A 22,038-nucleotide genomic window follows, 5' to 3' on the forward strand; every position below is an offset into this window, starting at 1 on the left:
CACACTTGATCCCAGTAGATTAAAATACCATAAAGTCTTATATAGTCACTGTAAACATGCCTCTAAGCACTACAGCAATGTGAATCTCTAAAATATCACTGATACAGCACTTTAAAAGCAAAATCTACTGCGAGGTTGATATAAACATACTATTTACATTATAGGAGAAAAAAAAAAAACCAACGACATCTGAACTCCAGATTAACACCACAGATTCACTTCGGGACCTTATATAATGACTTTTCTTTAATGTCTGTCCCATATAGGCAAAGTCCGCTCTCTTGACTCTGAGGACTTTATCACCCGGACTGGCCCCTTTTACAGCTCCTCCTGAATGAGCTGATAGTGCAATAGATTCTTTCCAGTGACATGTGGCCGGTGTGAGGGAGAATGGGCAGCAGGTTTCACGGTGGCACAAGAGTAAGTGCCGGCTGAGAGGGAAGAGGGCGAGAAAGGCGGCTGGCAGATGGGCGACACAGACTGGGTGAAAGGACAGCTGGCACGGCAAAACGGGATCGGGAAAATAAAACCGCTTCACGCGGAAAGGCAGCATATCTTCTGCTCGATGGCGACGGCGGGTCGCACACGCCTCCTGCTTTGAATGAAGAACAATGCAGGTGTCTGTCAGCGAGTACACTAGGTGAGGCAGAAGGGCCGCGGCGCAATAACGTTGTTCGTCTCGAGCGTTGACAGAGACAGCTGCTGGGTGGCGTATGGGAGGGCGGCGTTAACTGGCGTGAGAGCGGGCGACGCCAACGAACGGACAACCTTATCTCTAACCTACACTTTTTCTTTTATTCTTAAACCAGGTCTTCTTTTAATTGTGAACTTGGGATGTTTTGAGAAGTTAAAAGTCTTTTATCGCTGCTGGAACATCAAAGATGTCGCAGGTGCTGTAACAATAGGAGGTGCAGCTGAAGGGAACTGGATCTGATTATTTACAGCAGCCTCGTACACTGTGTCAGGACAACATTTATGCTGACAACAAAGCTCTTTATTCCTCAAATTTAAAATCTGCACAACTCACCTTGTAGAAGTCAGAAAAAGTCTTTATGTCTACAGTGAGGTAACTTGAGGTCACAGATGGCCGTGGCTGTAACACTGACAAAGAAACTGTATTTAATGCAGATTGGTCACATTATGTCCAATGCTGCTTCATTAGATCAGACTTAGTGGATCCTGTTTATTTATTAGTAAACAATCAAGTCTGGAGAATCCTCCCTTACCACAACTATATTAAAAAAAAAAAAAAAAAAAAGGGGTCCTGTGATACACAATATTTGGAGATGAGAATAACCGATTTCTAAGTTTTTGACCACGTGAGGTTCGATATCGTGAATTACAAATTTGATAAGACAACTTCATTGGTATAGCTTGCTGTGGACCTATTATAGTGTTTAAGGGGTACTACAGTGGTTTAATACTGCACTTCCATAAAGTTGTGGGACTCCAAAAACAGCCAAAGAAAGCAGAGATATCCTGACTTTTACTCTTGAAAGACCTTTTCCACAGAATGAATTTTGACTTGTCATTACAGGTCAAATCTGACGCCCACTTCGGGGAAGTGATACTTTTGTGCATGTTGGTTCGATGCCACGGCTTTCTGTTCAATGTTTGCTGTTTAAAGGGCTCCCTGCATAGCTGCAAAGGACATTATACAACTGTGGTCACCTTGGTGAGTGGTATTATACAACTGATTATACTTTACTGTTTGTACAATCAATGACATTCTCCTTTAAATCCTGGCATGAGTAAACGGTTAAATTCCCTTGAAAACAGTTTTATGTAAACATTTTGATAACGGCCGAGAAAAGCTCAGACCACGGTCGCACAGCTTACTACCACATGTGCAAGTTTCTGAGGCTGAGTCAGAGGCCAGCACTCCCCAGAAACCAAACCTGTCTTACTGGCTGATGAGCTGTTAAACACGAGCAGAGAGCCGCACGACCAGGACATCTGGAAATCTGGAAGCACATTTTGATACTTGCTTCACTGAGATCGTGACACACATTTCAACGCGACACCTTTCGTCTTGTTGTGTTTTTATTGATCCAAGTCTGTTCGAATGCATGACTGACTGTCTATGTGTACTTTTGGTCAACCTTTGTTGTGTTGTGCTACACAAATACATTTTGACTTGACTTGTCAATTAGACATCTAAAGGAACAGATGAGAGTTTGAGACGTGGCCATGACATGTTGTACAATAGAAACTTGGCTCTGATTGATTTTGAATGCTAATAGTGTAGTAGTGTAGTATTGTGTGTGTGTGTGTGTGTGTGTGTGTGTGTGCGCGCGCGCGCCTTGGCTGGAAGAGTCCGGAATCACTGAAAAGCCCATGTGGAAGAACTCAATTGTCCCAGTTAAGCATTCATGAATACTAAACCAAACCTTGAATGGAACATTCCTGCCTGAGCTTTCCTTCTCATCATTTTTTTTTCCCCCCAATTCTGCAATTCATAATAACAGAACTGCACAGAGCAAAGAATATTCACATTTATCTTTAAGTAAAATACAAAAACATACCAATAGTTGTTTCCCCCCCCCCCCTCATTTACAGAATGATTAGTACTCCGTTTTTAGAAGTTAAACTAGACATGATTGCATTCACATTTTAAGAATTATCACGATGCCGTCAGTAGCTGCACTCCTAAATGACAACAGTTATTCAAATAAATTGCTTTATATTTACATATAGAAAGTCAGTATAGCACTTCATGGTAAGCAGCTCTGGTTGATGTTGCTAAAACGGACATCAAAATGTTAATCACTTTGCAATAATATATTTTATTTGATTGGACTCCTCTCTTGTGCAGGGCAATTAAACTTCGTGTATTCCACAAACCAGATTGGCAGGCACTGAAATATCTGCAGAGGAAGAACGAAACAAACCATTTTTCAGAAGCAGATATGACGTTACACGCGAAGCGTAAACCTGTGCAGCGAGATGTAACAGCCTTGACATCTTTATGGCATCTAGGTGGCGGTTGGACTGTAGAATAACTTTTGTTTTTCATACCTATTTTTTGCGGCTTGGGGAGTTTCAGGTTGTTCATGATGTCCACGAACTCCTCTACGCTCTTAGTCAAGCGGGGGTTAAACTTGCGCTCCTCAGCGACCGTAGAAACCGTCCGACCTGAGACACAAAAACAGACGCAGGCCGGTGGGACATCAAGAGTCTTTCTAGATGTTATAGCTTCGAGGTCAATTAAAAGACACGCAGAGAAATCACATGGTGCTTGCACACAAGTGACACATTGTAGAACCTTAAAGACTGACATGAAAATTTATGCTCGCTGATATTCTCTAAACTAATTTTGGATTTTTTAAATTTTTTTTTTTAGCTTGTTTCAACTATCAAATAAATTATTATCACCAGAATCGTGTCCCCCTTTTCTCTCTGTATGCGCTTGAAACATTTGTCCCATATCTGTACAATCTAAGTAGGTAAACTGCTGCTTTAAATGATACAATACTAGACTGGCGCTTACACTCGGCCTATCTGCATAACCAGTCCTCACACCGGATATGATATAAACATATAAACATCCAGGTGTGTGAGTTTTCAGCCAACCTGAGTAGTCATGTGCTGGGTAGAGGAGACAATGGTCAGGCAGGGTGAAGATCTTCTGATGGACCGATTCATAGAGCTTTTTAGGACAACCTGAACGAGAGAGACACAAACAGATGCATTACCGCCCTCTTGTGTTCATCTAGCGGCATTACAAAAATACAAGTTTTCACTTTTACATATTCATGAATGAAAACTCCAGAAAAAAACACAAAAAAAATAGGTGAGTATCTACCCTGCTGGAAGTCTGTCCTCCCACAGCCTCGAATAAGCAGGGTGTCCCCGGTGAAAGCTAAGCTCTGATCCCCCAACACCAGCGTCACACACCCATCAGTGTGTCCTGGGGTGCATCTCACTGTCAGACACTACAGGGGAGAAAAGACACCCGTCGATTCAAGATATGTTTAATCTTTTTTTTTTTAATCGAGCAATTGTAACTAAAGGATTTAAGAGCGACAGATGCACACAATATCCACTGTACCGATACAGATCAAAAACCTCCAATAAGTCTACATTTAATCTGTCCACTAAACTTAAGTAAGTTGTAAGACAGTGATATGTTCTCCTTACATGTTTTCCAAAGGAGATCTTGTCTCCCTCCGACAGTAAGATATCTGCAGAGGCACCGCTCCATTTTGAGATGGCACTCTTCAGTCCAACCAGTCTTTTCTTCATCAGCCCAGTGCTTGTTATGTGGTCCGCATGGCAGTGGGTGTTCACTGTCAGAAAGGGGAACGTTCAGTGCTACGGTTCAATACAGGGCTGGGATATACTTCCGTTAGAGATGTCCCGAGCCGATCACAAAGCTCCGTGTCCGGCCTGATCGAGGCACGAGAGGCTAAATTTATTTTGAATGATAATACTCACAATAATAAGAAATTTCATTTGTATAGCGCCTTTCGTATAAGAAATGCAGCTCAAGGAGCTTTAATAGGATGAGAATAAAACTATAATAGGGTAATGTAAATGATACGTAAATATATTCACACGGTGAAGAAGACGAGACACAGATTTTCAAAAGTTGTCTGAATTCATGCATTCAATCACCCAGAAAAAGACTGATACCTGCTAAAGTTAGATTGAGGCCCAGCTCCTCCATGAGCTTCAGGTCCCTGTCAATGGTCTCCAGCACTGGGTCGATGACGACCGCCTCCTTGGTCTCCGTGTCTGCCAGCAGGTAGGTGTAGGTGCTGCTCTGTAACTCAAACAGCTAAAAAAAAAAGAACAGGAAAAACAGGTGAGCACACAGGAGTGACTCTGATATTTATCAATACATGGCAAAGCATGTTGTCATCATCTGTAGATCGTGTGATTGTGTGTGTGTGTGTGTGTGTGTGTGTGTGTGTGTGTGTGTGTGTATTAGCAAAGACAGAAAAAAAACAAAGAGAGAACATATTATGATGTGGAGCTACTTGTTATCAGCAAAATGTCTGCTTTTTAAGTTTTTTTTTTTTTAAAGTTTAACAGCAGCCACGCGAATACAGATGTTTAAACTTTCCGTGGAAATAAGACACGCTGAAAGCTGCAGGGAAAAAAAAAAAAAAAAAAAAAAAAGCCAGCAAGTGAACTTGGACTTGAGATTGTGATGAAAACTACTGCTGTTGTCAAGGTCAGCGTGAACCGTAAAGCTGAAGAGGGGGGGGGGGTCTTATCTTCTGGTCCAACGGCGTGACGGACCGGACCGGACCGGACGAAGCGCGTTGCCATTAAATCAGCCGGAACATTACAGTCGCAGATCTGTTCAGCTGGAAACCTTCCGGAACCCACAATCATGATTCCGATAACTAAGCCCGGCTAACTTTAAGCAAACTGACACTAAATGTAACTTACTAATATGATTAAAAGCGAACTGCTCCTGGCAGGTAACAGGAAGTAATCCTGCAGGGTGTCCCCGGTGAAAGCTAAGCTCTGATCCCCCAATACTTCAAAGCACGAAGTAGAAATATTTGCAAATACTGTTTCTTTGTCGCGACAAAATACTCTTTAAACAGCTGCAAAATGATAAACATTAAAAAAAAAAAAACACACAACAACCCTACCTGTCGGAAGAGCAGTCCTTCGGCCATCGTTGCGCCGGAGGAGGACGATCTGCCGGTGACTCCTGGCGGCTCAACTGCACTACGCAGGCCGGGAGGGAGGCGCCTGTTCCGGGCTGCAGCCAAACTCGAGCCCTGCGCGTTTGGCGTGAGGCGCAGCGTCCACGCCAGAACCCGCCGAACAGGTTTCACCCCGCTTATCACCGAGCACATGGTGTAGAAATGTCTTTACACCCAGCAGCGGTTCAAACAGATGTCGGGTCTCTCTCTCTCTCTCTCTCTCTCTGCGGCTTTTCGCAGGGACCGTCAAATTACTCTCAAGGGGGGGAAAACAAAACAACAACCCAGAGTTCAATGTCCGATCGGAGGCTCAGCTGTCACTTCACGTGAACTACGCTGGTGCCGCTTAACTTCGAAAGAGGCTCTGCCCAGAGACGTGGCCAGAGTTTGTTATGAAGCAACAAAGTGCGGGTCGGTGCGGTAGCTCACGGTTAACTTCCTCCACAGCTGTAGACGCCAAAGCGCGTCACGACTGAGCGATGCACGGCTGCGCGCGCGCTCACGAGGCACGCGCGCGCGCGCGCGCTCCATCCACAATAATAACAGTATTGCAGCGGTCCGCGCGACGATTGATATTTTACTCTTTAATCAGAGCAGTGTTGGGAAAATAATACTAAAGTATTGTGCTTGAGTAGATTTTAAGGTACTTGTACGTTACTTTAGTGTTTCTATTTCTCCTATCTACCACATTCACGGAAATACTGTGCATTTATTTTAGTTAAGAATTGACATAAACTTTGAAAAATAAAACTTTGTTAAAGATTAAATAAGTGGTTTCCTACATGTATGGCCTCTGCCTTCTTATGCTATCTAATATAAAAGCTTATCATTGTTTTTTCCTCTACTGGAGTTTGTTGTCAATATTGATAAATCAACATAAAATGAATAGCATTTTATATCTTAGCCTAATAGTGATTTTGCTCTATTAACAAACTCACAGACAAACAGATGCAGGTCCATCTTTATTTATCCCAATTAAGTGTCAGGTTTTGATGAAGTTTCAGTCGCTGCTGTCGTGGTCTCCTCCAATTCCTCGGACTTGCCCTGCAGCCAAAATGGAAAACAGAAAAACCTCAACATCAACAAAAATATATAGTTTTATATATTTCCATGAAGGAAACATATCACATGCATTATATGATCAGAATGTATTCTACCAATAAACTATTGTAGACTATTCCTTTCCTTTCATTTTCAGCTTGATTTTCAGGGTGTATAAGTGTATTTACTACATTGTTTTGATTTGTATCCCGATCACTTTTTACCTAAGGCATTGTTTTCTTTGTTCATTACTTGAGTATAACACGGAAGTTTATCAAAATGTGTGAACTTTGTGTGTGGAGGGGGTTTAACCTTTGACCTAGGTGATTTTTTTTTTTTTAACTACTGTATTTTGTTTATACAGCAAACCCAAGAGCCATGAGGTGAAGCAGAGAGGTTTATCTCTATAACCTGTTTTACAGGAGTACACAATGCATAGTCAAACTGTTCTACTTCCTGAGTGCAAGGTTCATAAAAAAAAAAGAAAGAAGTGTAGTATAAACCATAAACTAGTCCAATTTATTTGACACAGCTGCAATAACTAAACTATAAACACTACAAAATAAGTTGGACTGCCAGTGATCAAGGTAAACAGGTACAGTAAGGCTTTATATGAATAATACTGAGTGGTTCTCTCTGTACCTCTGTATGTCTTTCAACCCAGTGGAGCAGCTGAGTCACTCTGGTGTAGACGCCTGGTTTATTGGGCCGCGCACATCCCTGTCCCCAGCTCACCACCCCCGCCAGCCTCCAGTCCCCGTTAGGTGTCTCACACACCAGGGGTCCGCCGCTGTCCCCCTTCAAACAAATCATTTATAGAACAAATTGTGTGAGCATTTAACGCACGTTTGACCTGGTGATCGATTGTGAAGTTAACAAACATTCTTAGACAGCTTTATGAAGATTTTAAGGTCACCGGACGGGTGTTGTATACCTGGCAGGAGTCCACCCCTCCGTCCATATTGCCGGCACAAATCATCCGAGGGGTTATGAAGCTGCCGTAGACGCTCAAGCTGGAGCAATTGGATTGAGGTATTACCTTCACCTGAGCCTGCCTTAGCGCATCTGTCACAAAGCCTGTCAAAAAAACATTTAAAACGCCTTATAATTTGCTCCAAACTGCATATGATGAGCCTCATAGCAGCTGCTTCAGAGGGTTGAGTTGGCCCCAAAAGAACAAATTACAAGAATAAAGTCTTCTTTTACTTTCTGTTATCACTTAGATTTTCAAATTATGTTCCATCTCAAGTTTTCATACTAAAACTTTTCATATATGCGGTTAAGATTTAATCAGTGTCTTTTTATTTCCTTCACTGATTGTCCTGATCTTTCCATTTTAGAAAGTTGTTTTTCACAGTCTTTGAAAGAAACGCGGCGGCAATAACTTCAAGGTCAACAGGAAATAACTTGCTGTTATTGTCATGGTGTTGTCAAATTACTTTTTTGGTCTCCAAAGGGTTTGAGCTGCCCATGGAGACCAAAGGATATACAGGATTAGTTGAGAACTTTCTTGTGCTGAGACAAATAAAGTGCAGTCTGGTACAAATGGCACAATCATTTGCGTCAGTGTCTTGCACCTCCTTCATGAAGAAATCCCCAGCCTGTGATCCAACAGGCCGCTCCCGGAGGAAAGGACTCGTTCAGAGTGGGTAAACAGACCGGTCGCACTCCACCTGCAGAGAGCACACAGCAATCAGATTGAAATATCATCTTGCATCTATAAAGGGAGCAATAAAGGTTACCACACCGTATATTTATGATGTTGTCAGGTTTTATGTCAGCCAAATTCCTCTTGAAAAATATGTCATTTCTCTGCCTTTATGTAAAAACAGGTTGTGAGGTGCTTTTCTAACGGTGGGTTTATCAACTTTAGTATGTCAAAATAACCTATCGCGTATCATTTTCTGGTAAATTTAAAAATGTATTTTTGCAATATATTACAGTGATAGCAAAAAGGCATGTAAACACATCACCCTGAATCTCCTCCTCAAGCCCACAAGGAAATAAGCCTGCTCTAATCTTTACTTTTTTTTTACTGACTTTTAGTGCGGAAAAATTTTTAATATTTAAAGTTTAAGGCAAATATAGCAGAATAAAAAAAATCATGATAGCAGAGGTACTTTCAAAAAATCCCAACCACAAACTGATGAACTTGAAATTACTGCAGAGGATGTATTGCACTCGCAGGAAGCTCCGCATGATGAAGCTCATATCCTCTCCTGACCGTGAACTTTGGTTTTATTTCAGAAAAACACTATCGAAAAGGGTTTATGATCAAGTGCGTGTCCACAGAAGATCTTTTACTTTGTCAGTAAAGGAAGTGCCGGCACTGATGTTTGATCGTTTGGCATTTTGCATTCTTGTCACCGACATCATGTCCAATAGAGATTGTACACAATCATTCCAGGAAAGAACGAGGAGGCGGAGAGTGCCGGGTCTGCAATTTGTTTTTTATCATTGTCACACCATAAAAAAAAACTCAGGCCTTTGATGAAAGGAGAGAGCTAAAGAGGAGGTGTCATTCAAAGGGCAGCAGCTTCGGACATTGAGGCACTTTAATATCGAGTATGTCAGATGAGGTTGTACATAGTAACATATATTTAGGTTGGTTGAGTTTGTTCATTTTTGTGCATTTGTTTGTTTATGCACTCTGTGGTTTGTTCCACGTTACACAATAAAAAAAAGTTGATAACAAAATAGCAAATGGTGAAAACTTTAAGCAACAGTCTTTCCAGCAGGTATCTGACTAGTCCCCATGTTTGATGCAGCATTAAACCTTCTTTATTCTTCCAAAACACTTTGATCGTTATACCATTGAACCTTTCAGGCCCACAAAAAATTAAGTGAACTGTGATGGACTTTTGGATTATGATTTCCTTTAGTTGTGGCTTTTTTTTTTTTTAAATTTTAGTTGTAAGTGTAGTTACGTTTGAATATTTTATCAAGCTTTTAGAAAGAAAATGTAAAAAAAAAAAAAGAAAGAAAAAAAGTCTGACAAGATTTGTGTCTTGAAAACAGAACTCCAAGAACTTATTGTTTAATTTAATTCTGGCCTCTGTTTTGGAATCTATCCCTGAATATCCCTGAAGGCTCATGCTGTGTTTTGGTGAGCACTGACAACAGATGGAGCCGTTTATTTCTCACCTGTCAGCTCCATGTCAGTGACGGTGCGCAGCAGCCCCACGTCGTAGTCGTTGTTGTGGCTGTTGAAGTGCGGGTGGTGGAGGATCTGCAGCGCTCTGTAACGTTTCCCCTCAGAGGTGTGTGCGATGCTGACCGAGCCCACCACCACCAGCCAGTCGGCCACTGTGAGCATGTTGTTCCTGCAGAGGTGGGTGGGTGGGGAGGGGGGGGGGGATGTACGGTGGTTTGACTTCAGTCTAAAAATTCACTTTATCTGACTGTTAATGTTTTTTTCTGCTCTGATGATATCTGGTCTTGATATGTTTATTGATGAGAATTGCAGTATGACACTAAAATAAACTAAAATTAACTCTTGTATAGCCTAATATATGTTACTACTTGAAACCACACTTTAATTTACTGTGTCAAACATCGACGCATCTTTCTTGTCCTGATGCTGAGCCCAAAAAACTGGATGTAATCTTAATTTCTCCTTTAATTTATGTTGAGCACCTTTAAAACTATTATTTTACTACCTAAAGTTTACACCTGCATTGTTTCTCTTTGAACAGGGTGTTTAACAGTGTTGTGAGTATTTTGCAGGGAGGAAACTGTACTACTAAATCACTAAATGTGTAACTTAATATTATTATTACAACATCTAGTATACAATTAAAAATAAATGAACAGTTATAGTTTACCGCTTAGTCACCAAAACTGCTCACATTTCTGGTCAACAACAAATTATTTTCACTTCAGACAATTTGAATAGCTGCTTTTGGGGCTTTAAATGTCTACACTGATAACTCAAAATCAAAATCTACGGGCCACAGAGAGCCCCTTGTAGACAGAGCTCCGTCTTTGATGTTCAAGTTTTATGCAAAATATACAAATTGCTGTTGCTTCAGCTTTTTTTTTTCTTTCTCACGTGCTGTTTACTTGAACCCAAATAAAACTAAACACGTCTTGACAGGCAGTTTTGGTTGCAGCTCTTCCAAACTATGGACAAACTGATGGCTGACTGTACTACTTTTTTTTTTTTTTCGTAACCCCTTGACTTTCATCCCCAATGTCCACCTCTTACTCAACAAAGCAGTGCGCTGCTGTGAGGACCCAGTGAGAGGAGATGATGGCACCACCACAGACGTGTTTCCCCCTCCAGTGCATACTGACTTGCCAGCCCCACTGGTCCTTCGCCGCCAAGGTCCCTCCGACGATACGCCGGCCGTCGCTCACCAGAGCTGGACAGTCTGGATATGAGATGAAGAATGAGAGACATAAGACAGAAAATATCTTCATACAAAGTGATTTCAGTAAAAAATATATTAACAGCGATGAATGATGGATGGTAATATTCCATTAAGACCTCTTCAATTATAAAGCTATTGAACTTAGAGCCATAACTGCCACGACATTTGATAGATATGTAATTATCATCTTCTCTCCCAGACAGATAAGCACAGAATTGGACCCAATTAATATCACAATCTCCCGATCTGTGCATACCCCCTCATTAATCACTGAGAGTTTTAATTTTTTGACCAGCAGTGATGTTCCCTGTGTGGTTCACTGGATTCTTGGACAGAAAAGGCTGCTGAATCGGGACGCTGCAGCTTTCCCTCCCACCACAGAGAGGAGGTGATTCACCGGAGTCAGAGGGGAAAACCAGGAACTTGACTGATGTGAGGAGACAAAAAAACAAAACAGGGAGATAACACAGCAAGTTAGAGTGTGTTGAAGAATCACAACATTATCAAAGCCAGAAACTCCTTTTGTATTTTCTGAGCTCATAATTAAAGCAACTGATTAAACTTGAACATCAGTAAATAATTTAAATCCTACAAAATGGGTAAAATATTCTCTCTTTGTCCTTTTTGCTTAACTTTTACAAAAAAAGATAATTAAATTAGAAAAACAATTCTAGAGTAAGACCTTCATAGTTGGTATAATTACTGGCATATTGACTGTGCAAATTTAATTGAGATAGATTTTCTCCTCATGCCATTTGAATTTCCTCCTCATTACAGAAATCCCCCCCCCCCCCTAAACCTAAGAAATACTGAAAGCAATAATGTTAGATATTTGGACTGGGGTTTTATTTAAATTATTCCACTGAAGTGGTGCAGTCAAATAGAAGGTTCGATCTTTGATGAAAACACACTCTTCATGTCGGAGACTTTAAATTCAAAAATGAGCTTCTCATACATGGGAGCAAGTGGCGCATTGTAATGAAAGAACATGTAAATATTTTGTGATAGGACTCATGTGATGACATGAGATGAGGTCTACACTCGTTTTTACCTCCATAATGTTCTGCAGATGTAACAGAACAGTGTTTATAAGATGCACTTATTAGAGAAGCCTGACAGCTTTCAGCAGCAGATACAGCAGGTTACCTAAGAGAGCAGAAGTGATGACCAGTTTAATGACGATTGGGACTCCCACAAATACCAACAGCTCTCGAGATGTGCAGGCTTGAGACGTTGCATCTACAAAACAAGCAAACAAATGAATCTTTAAACTATGCAGAAGGCCGTGAGCTTCGAGACAAACTGACTTCATCATCTATCTTTATTTTGATGCACCAGCTCCTCATAAATCCAGTTTGTGCATGCAGTCCTCTGGAACTGATTAAAACTATTTTCCACTGTTGATACTACTATAGTGACCGCAGCAGTGCATTGTCTGGTTGTTAGGATGCAATCAATAACCTTGTAGTTGTAAAAAAACGAACTCATATTACAGTTTTGGGGGGAAATGTTGTGTTAAACTTGGCCGTCAACATGGACGAGACACACAGACCAACAGCCACGCAAACATGATTCATGGTTGTTTGGGGTCTACAATGGAGCATATTGCAGATGTTTTCCATGATTTTGCATATCTGTGTCCCATTTTAATCATTGTGCATGTTTTTTTCTCTTTGTGGTCAATTTCAATCTCTTCATGGGAATTCTTTTGGTCATTTCCTGTCTCTTTGTGGCCATATTGTGTCTAATTTTGATCAATTTGCAACTTTTTTGTTGCCATTTTGTCTTTCTGCGATAAGACCAGGGGCCCCTGGACTCCTTGGGCCCTTGTCCTGTGCGCGTTAGGCCCGTTCAATAATCTGTGCATGACTGCCAATATTTTGTAAATGTGGGTATTACAACCTAACTTTGTTTTATTTACAGCTTTATACATGGACAAATACATGTTTCAGACACAACCTATTACAATTTATGGAGGTTAGATGCCAAATCTAATTATGCTTTCACACAATACCAGTTGTTATTTGATCATTTAACCAACCATTAGCATAAGATTCCATAAATTCAAAGTGATTTTCTGGGAGGGGGGGGGGGGGTATAATTAATCAACAAGATTTGCAAATTAAATTTGCAAACTACATATTTTTTCTGCAGACGAAAATGTTTTTGTGGCGCTACTTTGTTCGGGGATGCGTAAATCTCCACTCACAGTAACTTAATGTTATACTGTATACAGATTTGAACATACAAACAGAAAGATTTACAGCTTCAACATTGGCCCTACATGGCGGTACAGTGAAAGGGTCCCTACAAAGTGATTGAAAGTAAACACAAAGTGTTTTTAGAGCACACACAAAGCACACCTCAGAAACGACACAGAAGAAGAAGAGAAAGTTTGACGGTAAACGTGTTAATCATTTCTTAGAACAAATGACTGAGCTGGTCAGTGTGGCATTTATAGGCAAGCTGCCTGAGGCTCTTTGAGCCAACAATGTTACGAGCTCAATCATCACAGGCTCCGCTCAGACGATCTGAGTGAACTGAGGACAGAACACATTCATAACATGAGGTAAAGCATGAGCAGCAGGCGATGACCTGCAGGTAGAAACATTTTGAAATCAATTTTATGCTTGACTGACAGCCACCTGTGGCAGATGAGTTTTGGTAAATGTTGAGGCAACTGAATCGTGAAGTCTGGAAGGCAATGTATGCTTCTTCTCCAAAAGAATCTTTTCCTTGTGGAACGTAGTGGTGTAAACTATGACCGCAGACTGTTTTAACAGGACAACAAAAGTGTGACAAACACTGTTCCTTGAATGAAAATGGAGGATAACTCTTTCCAAATGGAGAACAAATAAACAGATCGGATTAGGGAGACGTTTTTTAGTTTGAGGGCAGTGGGTCAATTATAATTCTAAAAGTCAAATCGCAAGAACCAATTTTCCAAAAGCTCAACCTAGATCACGAGTTATCATTTCAGAGATCAAACTGGCTGATATAGTGGTGGTAAAAAGCACAATTAAAATGACAAATGAGACACCTGAGCATGTTGATCATTACCATCAGTCAGAGAATAGACCTCCGAGGAATGATGAAGCATTTTTTTACCACTGAGTAATTTCTATTTGTTTGATGCAATAATCCTGGATGATGCGAGAGATTGCAGTCGTCACAAAGTGAGCCCTTTAAAATATATCACGCCAAACAGTATCAAAGGCCACTCTGCGGTTGAACAGCAATAAAAAAAAAAAAAAAAGATTGCACCCCAGCACTATCCCACATTATGTTGTTTTTACTGCGGCTGTTAAAAAAAAAAGAAAAAAAAAGAAGCTGCCTCAGCAATCTGTGTTTTGAAGAAACTGTGAGAAAATGAAATGATAAGAAACCGCTCTGTCCCCGACAGAAAGGGGAGTCAGGGAAAATCTCGATGACTCTGGTATTTTGTGCTTTCTAAGGATGACGCCTAAAATTAGCTTGCGTGAAGAAATCACGTCTGCAAGTGAGAGAACGGCGCACGGTGGGAGCAATCCTGCAGGGGACAGCAGCAATTATTTATCCGGGAGGGAAAACGCAGCCACAATGTGAAGTGTGTATGTGGGACAGATGGAGCACTTTGAAGAACCGGCGAGGCAGATAACCACTGTATTATATAGTAGGTGGTGAAATGGGCCAAATCTGTGCTGTCTATTAAAGTGACAATAGAGGACAGAGGCCCTGGATGTGACCAGAAGAGCAGGGGAAAAGGATGTGCCGGCCTGTCTGTGCATACCAACAATACATGTTTAGTCCTCAATACGACAATAAAATAGTCTCCTCACAAAATTTACTTTAAGATTTCAGATCAAATGTGACTTCAAAATTTAGGCCACGCTTGTGTTTGATTAACCTGAGGATTAATGCACAGTGCAGAGCTGATGAGTGCCGATCACTAATGTGGCTGCTTCTTAAACAATGCGCATGATATACACGTGATATGATAATCTACATGTCCAATATTAAAACTCAGTCATAACATCAACTTTTGCTTTCAATTAAAGGTTTAAATGGAACGTATCAGGGAATAAATCCCATTACGGCTTTAAATCTTCTGTTCCCAGTTTCCAATTTCTCTTAAATTCCTAATTCATTGTCTTCATCGAAGGGTGAGGTTCAATCAAACATCAGCCTATGAAATAATGCGTCGGGATAACAAGTGCACATCTGCCCTGCTGGCCTTGTGATGAATTGAAATGTAATTGGCATCATAAGAATTCATTTTGTCCTTTTTTTGAAAGCAACACTTTTGTGTTAACCTAAATTATTGTTCGCAGTGTTTGTGGACACACCTTATTTACATAACGACATGTGCTTTTGTTTTGTAATTTTTACACCAATTTGTTTTTTTGCTTTGGTTAAAAAACGAGATATAACAACAGCCAGAATAACTATTCCACTCTGCTGGTTAAATCTTCTTGTCTAACCTTCAGCAAGAAATCAAATAAACACATTTCCTAAAATGTTATACTGTTCCTTTAATTCAACAACATAAGGTTGTATTTTAAACAGTATAAAATATCACCATGGATGTGTTTCTTTACAACATTTTAACAGCAGTTTTGCTTTAGCATGAAAAATCAAGTCTATAAAGAAACACTGTTCTGACGTTAGGGTGGAAGAACTCAAAATAAGAGCATATCCCCCAAATCTCTAAATATTTCAATTAGATTTCTCTTAATTTGAAGGGACACAATCAAAAATGTGCAAAAGTGTGCTGGAAGGTGCGTCCACACGCTCTTGGCTAAATACTTCACTTATGCTCTTGTGGCAGTCAGGATCATTCATCTTCTGAAAAGTCTTCCCAGAAGATTTGAGGATGTTACAGCTGTAGATAAAGACCATGGTTTACAATTTTTAACGATCACATTAGGATGTATTGTCTCTTGTTAATGTAGAAGCGTCACTCATAACATTCATGAATCATTAAATGCTGCAGTGCTTTGGGCCTGGTGTTGGTTCAAATCTGGACTTTTTCGGACCTTATCAAAACTTGAAGCAACACCTTTAATTATTACGATACCTGGCTCTTCATCACAGAGTTCTTTGGGTAGCATGAGACCAACGGATCCCTCCTCCAGCGGGCTTCCATCTGACGGCTTCCTCCGCTGAATTTCTGCAGGATTGTCAGTACAAGGAAGTGATGAAGTCGGCGTGTTTTGATCTGGGGCCTCTGAGGATGCAGAGCAAGAAGTTTCTGGAAGTTGAGGCTCTGATGTTACGTCAGAAAGAGATGGAAGTTCTGGGTATAATTTTCCATTCGTTGGAGGTTTAGAGTGGGGCATGAGGGCGAGGGCTGCAGACGGGACCAGAGACGATATGGTCAATACTTCATGTCTGGTTGGACTTTGAAAAGATGTCGATGACCAGTGCTCAAGGGACGAAAGGTCCGACGCATCAACAGGCTGCTGTGCATGAAAAGAGCCGGTGCTGCCCGTCGGGGCCTGTAAATCCATACTCGTGAAGTGGCTGATTGAAGTCATGAAGTGTAGAGCGTGTCTGCTGTGATGACTGATATTGTGTAGCTGCTGGAGTGTGACTCTCTGTACACATGTGTTTGTTTGGGTGAGATCAGCTGGTTTTTTTTTTTAGAAACGACTGTGCTGACAGGAGGGACAAGAAAACGGAAACTCTGCTAAGGCCTGCAAAAGAAATAGAAACAAAGAGAAAACATGAGCTGGGAATAATGCATCCATAAGTAACTTTGAGAGTGATGGTGTTCATTATATACATTAAACTGGCTTCTTTTTAAGCAAATTACAGATTGTATTTTGGTGATGAAACCTGGTTAAATTAAGATACTGAACTAAACTACTTCTTTTTTATGACAGATTCAAATCCATGATACAAGCCTCCCTGCCGAATCTTGTAACTGTTTTAACTGGTTTTATTGTTGCCTTGCGTGCGTATTAGCATTTTAATGTGCCCACTGCTATTGTTTTATTTAACTTATTGAAGTCTTGTCTGTATTTAATTGTTTTAAATTTGCCTACTTTATTTTATTGTCAAGTTCTGTTAGGCATTTATATATTTTATTGATTTGCTCATTTAATTTAATGTAATCTCGCCATCATTGTAAATGAGGGTTACCCTCAAGGAATTCACGAGAATTTAAAGGTTTTATAGGTTGAGTGACTTAAAAATAAAGCAATAACTCGAATACCATCTAAACATAAACTCGATATGAGGAAAAATATAGATAAAAGTTATTTTAAAGAAAATGTTGAACGAGGCTACAGATACTAATGTAAGAATTACAAATGACATAAAAAAATATAAGTAAAAGTTGCTGTAACTTCTTTCAGATACTAATAAGTCTGCATCTGTTTCTGGACACATTGTCTGTTCATCACATCTTTCACATCTGCCTCTCATCTCAAAACTCCTGTATTTTTTCCAGGCTTCTCTTCCAAACGTATTTTCAACAGCTCTCACCTGATTGTCACCCGTGGAGATTTGCATGTGCCAGCTTCATTTGTATGCGCGGGATTATTCACCTTGCCTGTGTCTCCTCCACTTATTAAACCAGCTTGTAGCACAGCGGGGAAAAGAAATGCATCCCTGATTCACTGTCGGTGACGAGACTCCAAAGGCGCTCGCTTGCTCCGGTGCATCTTTAATCCAAAGATACTTGCTCCCTCACTGTGAATCCCTCATCCTCAACACGTCACCTCAGCTCTTCATGATCCAACAGCTCTCCTCCTTCAACGTCTCCTCAGTTACTCCTTAATCCTCTCACTGCGTAACACTCTTCAGCACCTTCCTCCTTGTCCTCCAAGGCTCCTCTTTCTTCTTCTTCCTCCCTCCTCCTCCGACTTAATCTGGCTCCTCTTGTCAGAGCTGGTGAGGCTGCAGCAGTCGGGTCAGTAACGGATACGTGCCCTCGTTGTCTTTGGGAGTCAATGAAATATGCATGGGGATAATTGTGAGCTTGGGTCATAGTTTAACAACAGAGGGTAATGTACACCACACCAGTGAGTCACTCCCACTCGCAAGCACTGAAGAACGCCAGGCCTGCACGGACACTCACACACAGTTGAATTTCGCATAGTTGAAAGATATGTGTCCAACAATCACATTTCCATTACGAATCTGAAGAGTCGTGTGTGTGTGTGCGTGTGCGTGTGTGTGTGCGTGTGTGTGTGCGTGTGTGTGTTTATACTCCATCCTCTCAGGGGGTATTTTGTTCATCCGATCACATGACGGCATCAGACAGTATGAGGTGCTGCCAGCGAGGAGGAACCAGTGCTAATGTTACTCGGCATCTTCTAGGTTACACTGCTGGGTTCACCGAAGAGATCAGACAGTGTGCGAAACCTGAGGGCTGAGGGCAAAATACATTTGATAAAAAGCAGCAAAATTCGCGCATTCATAAAAAAATAAAATTAAAATTAAAAAAAAACCTATATAGACATAGACTACATTTTGAAAAATAGACAAAAAGAACTGAAAATATTTCAGAAAATAGGTAAATACGTAAACCACAAAAAAACAACAACAATGATATTCCATAAAACAGCAGTAGCCTATAACATTTTAAATAGCAGACGGAAGTGTTTTTATATCATACATAATTTGAACAGCAGTGAAATTTAAAACCACAAAAACAGAAAACACATTTTTCTTAACAAAACTGATAAAAATTTTTTTTTAAAAAGCGCCCAAAGCTGTGCTAATAGATCTGCTGATGCTAATGCCAGCATGCTGACACGTTCACTGTAACAACAACGCTGACATGCTGACGATTTATAACGTTTATAATGTTAATCATCTTAGCTTATTCTGATAGCCAAGTTAACATGCATAACGTTGGCTAATTAGTGCTAAACACAGGAACACATGAGGTTGATGGCAACACTGAGAGTTTAGCAAGTATTTGGACAAATGCCAACTTTGACCTGATGACGCTCAATAAGAAGTCAGGAGATGGCTGAAGGGCTGTAAGTTACCATGAGTTGAAGATGAGTTTCTATACCTGATGTCATGGCAACTCGCGTAACGCTTAATGAGATATTTCACTAAAAACAACAAAGATGATATCAACCTCGTGGTGGCGCTGGATGAAAAGTTACATGATTGCTGAAGTCGGCAGGATTCATCCTACGGAGAACATGAACAAAACTGATTTTGAATCAATCATCACGTTGCCGGCGTAAAAAAAACCAAAACGTGGACATAAAACAACAAATTCACAAACTGGAAACATCTGTACAAACACGTTATCTCCTGAAAAGCCTCGTTATTGTGCTATTTGGTTGTGTAAATTGTCACAGTTTCCTATTTTATTACAGTTAATGAGTTTTCCTACCCTTACAGAAAAAAAAAGAAGTTTCCCATGTTTTCCGCACGGGACACGCGTGATCTATCGCATGTATGACACACGTGTGCCAGATGTTGCAACATGTGATAACGCGGGGAAAACTTTTCAGATGGGAATCTTCACGGGCTTCTCACATTACACCATGAACATGTTCCAAAGCTATGTTTCCCATGAGCACAACCGCATGTGTATGTGGTCACACGTGATCCCACGAGTTCCTTAGCTGCCGTTTATTTTTTTAAATTTTATTTACTCTGTCATTTTTTTTTTGGGGGGGGGGGGCTTCAGTACCTCCTCAATAAATCACGTACAACTCCACACATTCCTGTGCTTAAGTATCGCTGTCCTGTTGTTCATAACACGAGTGTGGAGCTGCGTCCTCGCCACCTGCTCGCGCCTCTGACTGACTGAATGAATAAATAAAGCGAGCGGGCCTCATTTGCTCCCGTATTCCTGCGTCTCCTTGTTTACTCCAATCAAACTGACTGGCAACACAAACCAATCTGAGCTTGTCAAGAGACGCGCAGCTCTGCCAGCTTCCCCTCCCTGTGGCATCGGTCGGCGTAGGAAAGCGGGACCTCTCGCTCGACTTCATGCAGCAGCATTTGCAACTAAATATCATCATTTGTTTCATCCTGTGAAGAGAGGGACACATCTGTGGCGTCTGCTGACAGGACAGCAGAGTTGCTTGTCAGGAAGTTGAGAGTCACACAGACAGCCAACTAAACTTTTATCTCTCTCTCTGTTCCTGTCAAACTTTCTGGCAACTGGGAGCTTGAATCTTTCCCGACCAACTCCGAGAAGGAGCTTTAAGGTGCTGTCAAAACACTTCAGACACGGTTCCCGGCGCATATAAAGAAAGCGCAGCACCGTATGAGGGGGAGCAATCATTTGAACTAATAATTCGTATTTATAATTCCGAGTTACGTTGCGTCGTTAACATTAGATAGCCTGCCCCGCAGACGGAAATGTAACAACGAGATGTTTTGAGTGACATTCACGTTTCAAGGGGAGCCGAACGTCACTGTTCAAGGGCAAAGAAAGTGTGTCGGGTCAGGAGCGCAACCTGGCGGGTTTTCTTTGATATTCACGGGGTTGTGCAGCTTGAATTTGTCCCCCGGGGTCAGACTGTCAACGCAGAGTTTGACTGTGATGTTCTGAGGCGTCTGTGGGGGGGGGGGGACATTCAGCGCAAACGACATGACATTTTTGGCGTGACGGTACTCGTGTTCTCCGACATGACAACACAACGCACAAGTTCCTCGCCTACGACGACACAGTCGTCGCTCCCCACCACTTGTACTCGCCGGATTCGGCTCCCTGCGACGTCTTTCTTTTCCCCAGTGAATACAAAAATTTGATTTGCGCTCTCTGCTCACGTTTCAGATACGTGACAAAATAACAAATGCGCACGTAGCGGTTGTGACAAAAACGTGTGTAACTGATGTTGATCGCAAAACTTGGAATACTTGCTCGTGAAAGTTTTTGCTTCCCCCGTGCACGTCACAGTGCTGCGCTCGGGTCATGTGCAACAAACTTTTTTTTTATCGCACTTCGTATGTTGTAAATTTTCTTCGCAGTGACTTCTAATTATTTTTAAAGGAATTAGTTTACCATTAACTGCCTTTTGACTGAACAAAACTCTATTAATAAGAGTGAACGTTACTGCAGTAGATATATAAATTCTTGCAATGGGTATTAAAGCAATTAAAGCAATGGGTATTTGACACTTTGTGAAGAGTTTTTGGAGATGTTTAATCCCTCCGATATTATTACAAGCAGCTGATTGGGAAAATCTACACGTAAGCTTCCAAGTTAGAATTCAAGTCAAGTGGAGTTTTAGTGATGGTAACTCTCACCTCTTAAAAGGAACTACAAAGGTGTCAAACCATTGATAAATTGACCGAAAAGGTTCAATCACTGGCAGCTACATGAGATGAAATATTATTGAAATATTAACAGAACTGATTTCAGTCAATTTAGGCCGGGTAACCGTTGGAGAGTTGATGACGGTACCAGCCAAGAAACAACGTCAAGGATAACTTGTCTTTATCACATTTTTTGCCTGAATTAAACAATAAAACATGTTAATTGTTGGAGGATTAGATACCAGAGGGCAGATTTTTTTTTTTTTTTTTTTTTTTTTACCTCGTAGCACAACCTTTGAAAAGTTACTGATCCTCTTATCTAACGTTTAGGAAGAAAACAAATGGATGGATTTTCCAAAATGTTGACAAATAGAGCTAACTGAAAGTTTACTGGAGTGATATCAAAAGGTATTATTGTGTGAAAATGAATGTAAAGGTAGTTTATGTGATGAAACCAACTCTACCAAAGTTGAGAGTCTTGATGTGGTTTAAGGTTTGTGTTTTAGGGTAATCAATAGTATAACAAATATATTTCAGCAGCACAAATGCAAAGGGATCTTAAATACTTGAAACAACTTACCTAAACCGTTTGGGAAATAATAGTTCAAACACACACACACACACACACACACACACACACACACACACACACACACACACACCATCTTGCAAGCTCATTAGTAGAAACAGGGAAAATGCCCTTGGCGAGAGTTTGCACCAAACTGATAGAAGGGATG

At 40.9% G+C, this 22,038-nt stretch overlaps 2 protein-coding genes across 2 annotated transcripts; both read right to left on the reverse strand.

The window, feature by feature from the left end:
* Nucleotides 1-2,025: 2,025 nt before the first annotated feature.
* Nucleotides 2,026-6,125, reverse strand: ethe1 (ETHE1 persulfide dioxygenase). Its single transcript, XM_069141412.1, has 7 exons — nucleotides 5,610-6,125; nucleotides 4,636-4,780; nucleotides 4,141-4,289; nucleotides 3,806-3,935; nucleotides 3,574-3,663; nucleotides 3,019-3,135; nucleotides 2,026-2,867 (listed from the first exon to the last, which is right to left on the reverse strand). The coding sequence occupies exons 1-7, from the start codon at nucleotides 5,817-5,819 to the stop codon at nucleotides 2,821-2,823; spliced, it is 888 nt and encodes a 295-aa protein (XP_068997513.1). The 5' UTR covers nucleotides 5,820-6,125; the 3' UTR covers nucleotides 2,026-2,820.
* Nucleotides 6,126-6,641: 516 nt separating this feature from the next.
* LOC138216001 (transmembrane protease serine 6) lies at nucleotides 6,642-16,569 on the reverse strand. Its single transcript, XM_069178553.1, has 9 exons — nucleotides 16,137-16,569; nucleotides 12,227-12,319; nucleotides 11,373-11,507; nucleotides 10,915-11,080; nucleotides 9,852-10,030; nucleotides 8,285-8,380; nucleotides 7,642-7,784; nucleotides 7,350-7,505; nucleotides 6,642-6,710 (listed from the first exon to the last, which is right to left on the reverse strand). The coding sequence occupies exons 1-9, from the start codon at nucleotides 16,567-16,569 to the stop codon at nucleotides 6,642-6,644; spliced, it is 1,470 nt and encodes a 489-aa protein (XP_069034654.1).
* Nucleotides 16,570-22,038: the final 5,469 nt, after the last annotated feature.

The sequence above is a fragment of the Embiotoca jacksoni genome, unplaced genomic scaffold (genome assembly GCF_022577435.1).
Source record: "Embiotoca jacksoni isolate LCO1_2020_lvr unplaced genomic scaffold, fEmbJac1.0.p SCAF_11, whole genome shotgun sequence".
Classification (NCBI taxonomy): domain Eukaryota; kingdom Metazoa; phylum Chordata; class Actinopteri; family Embiotocidae; genus Embiotoca; species Embiotoca jacksoni.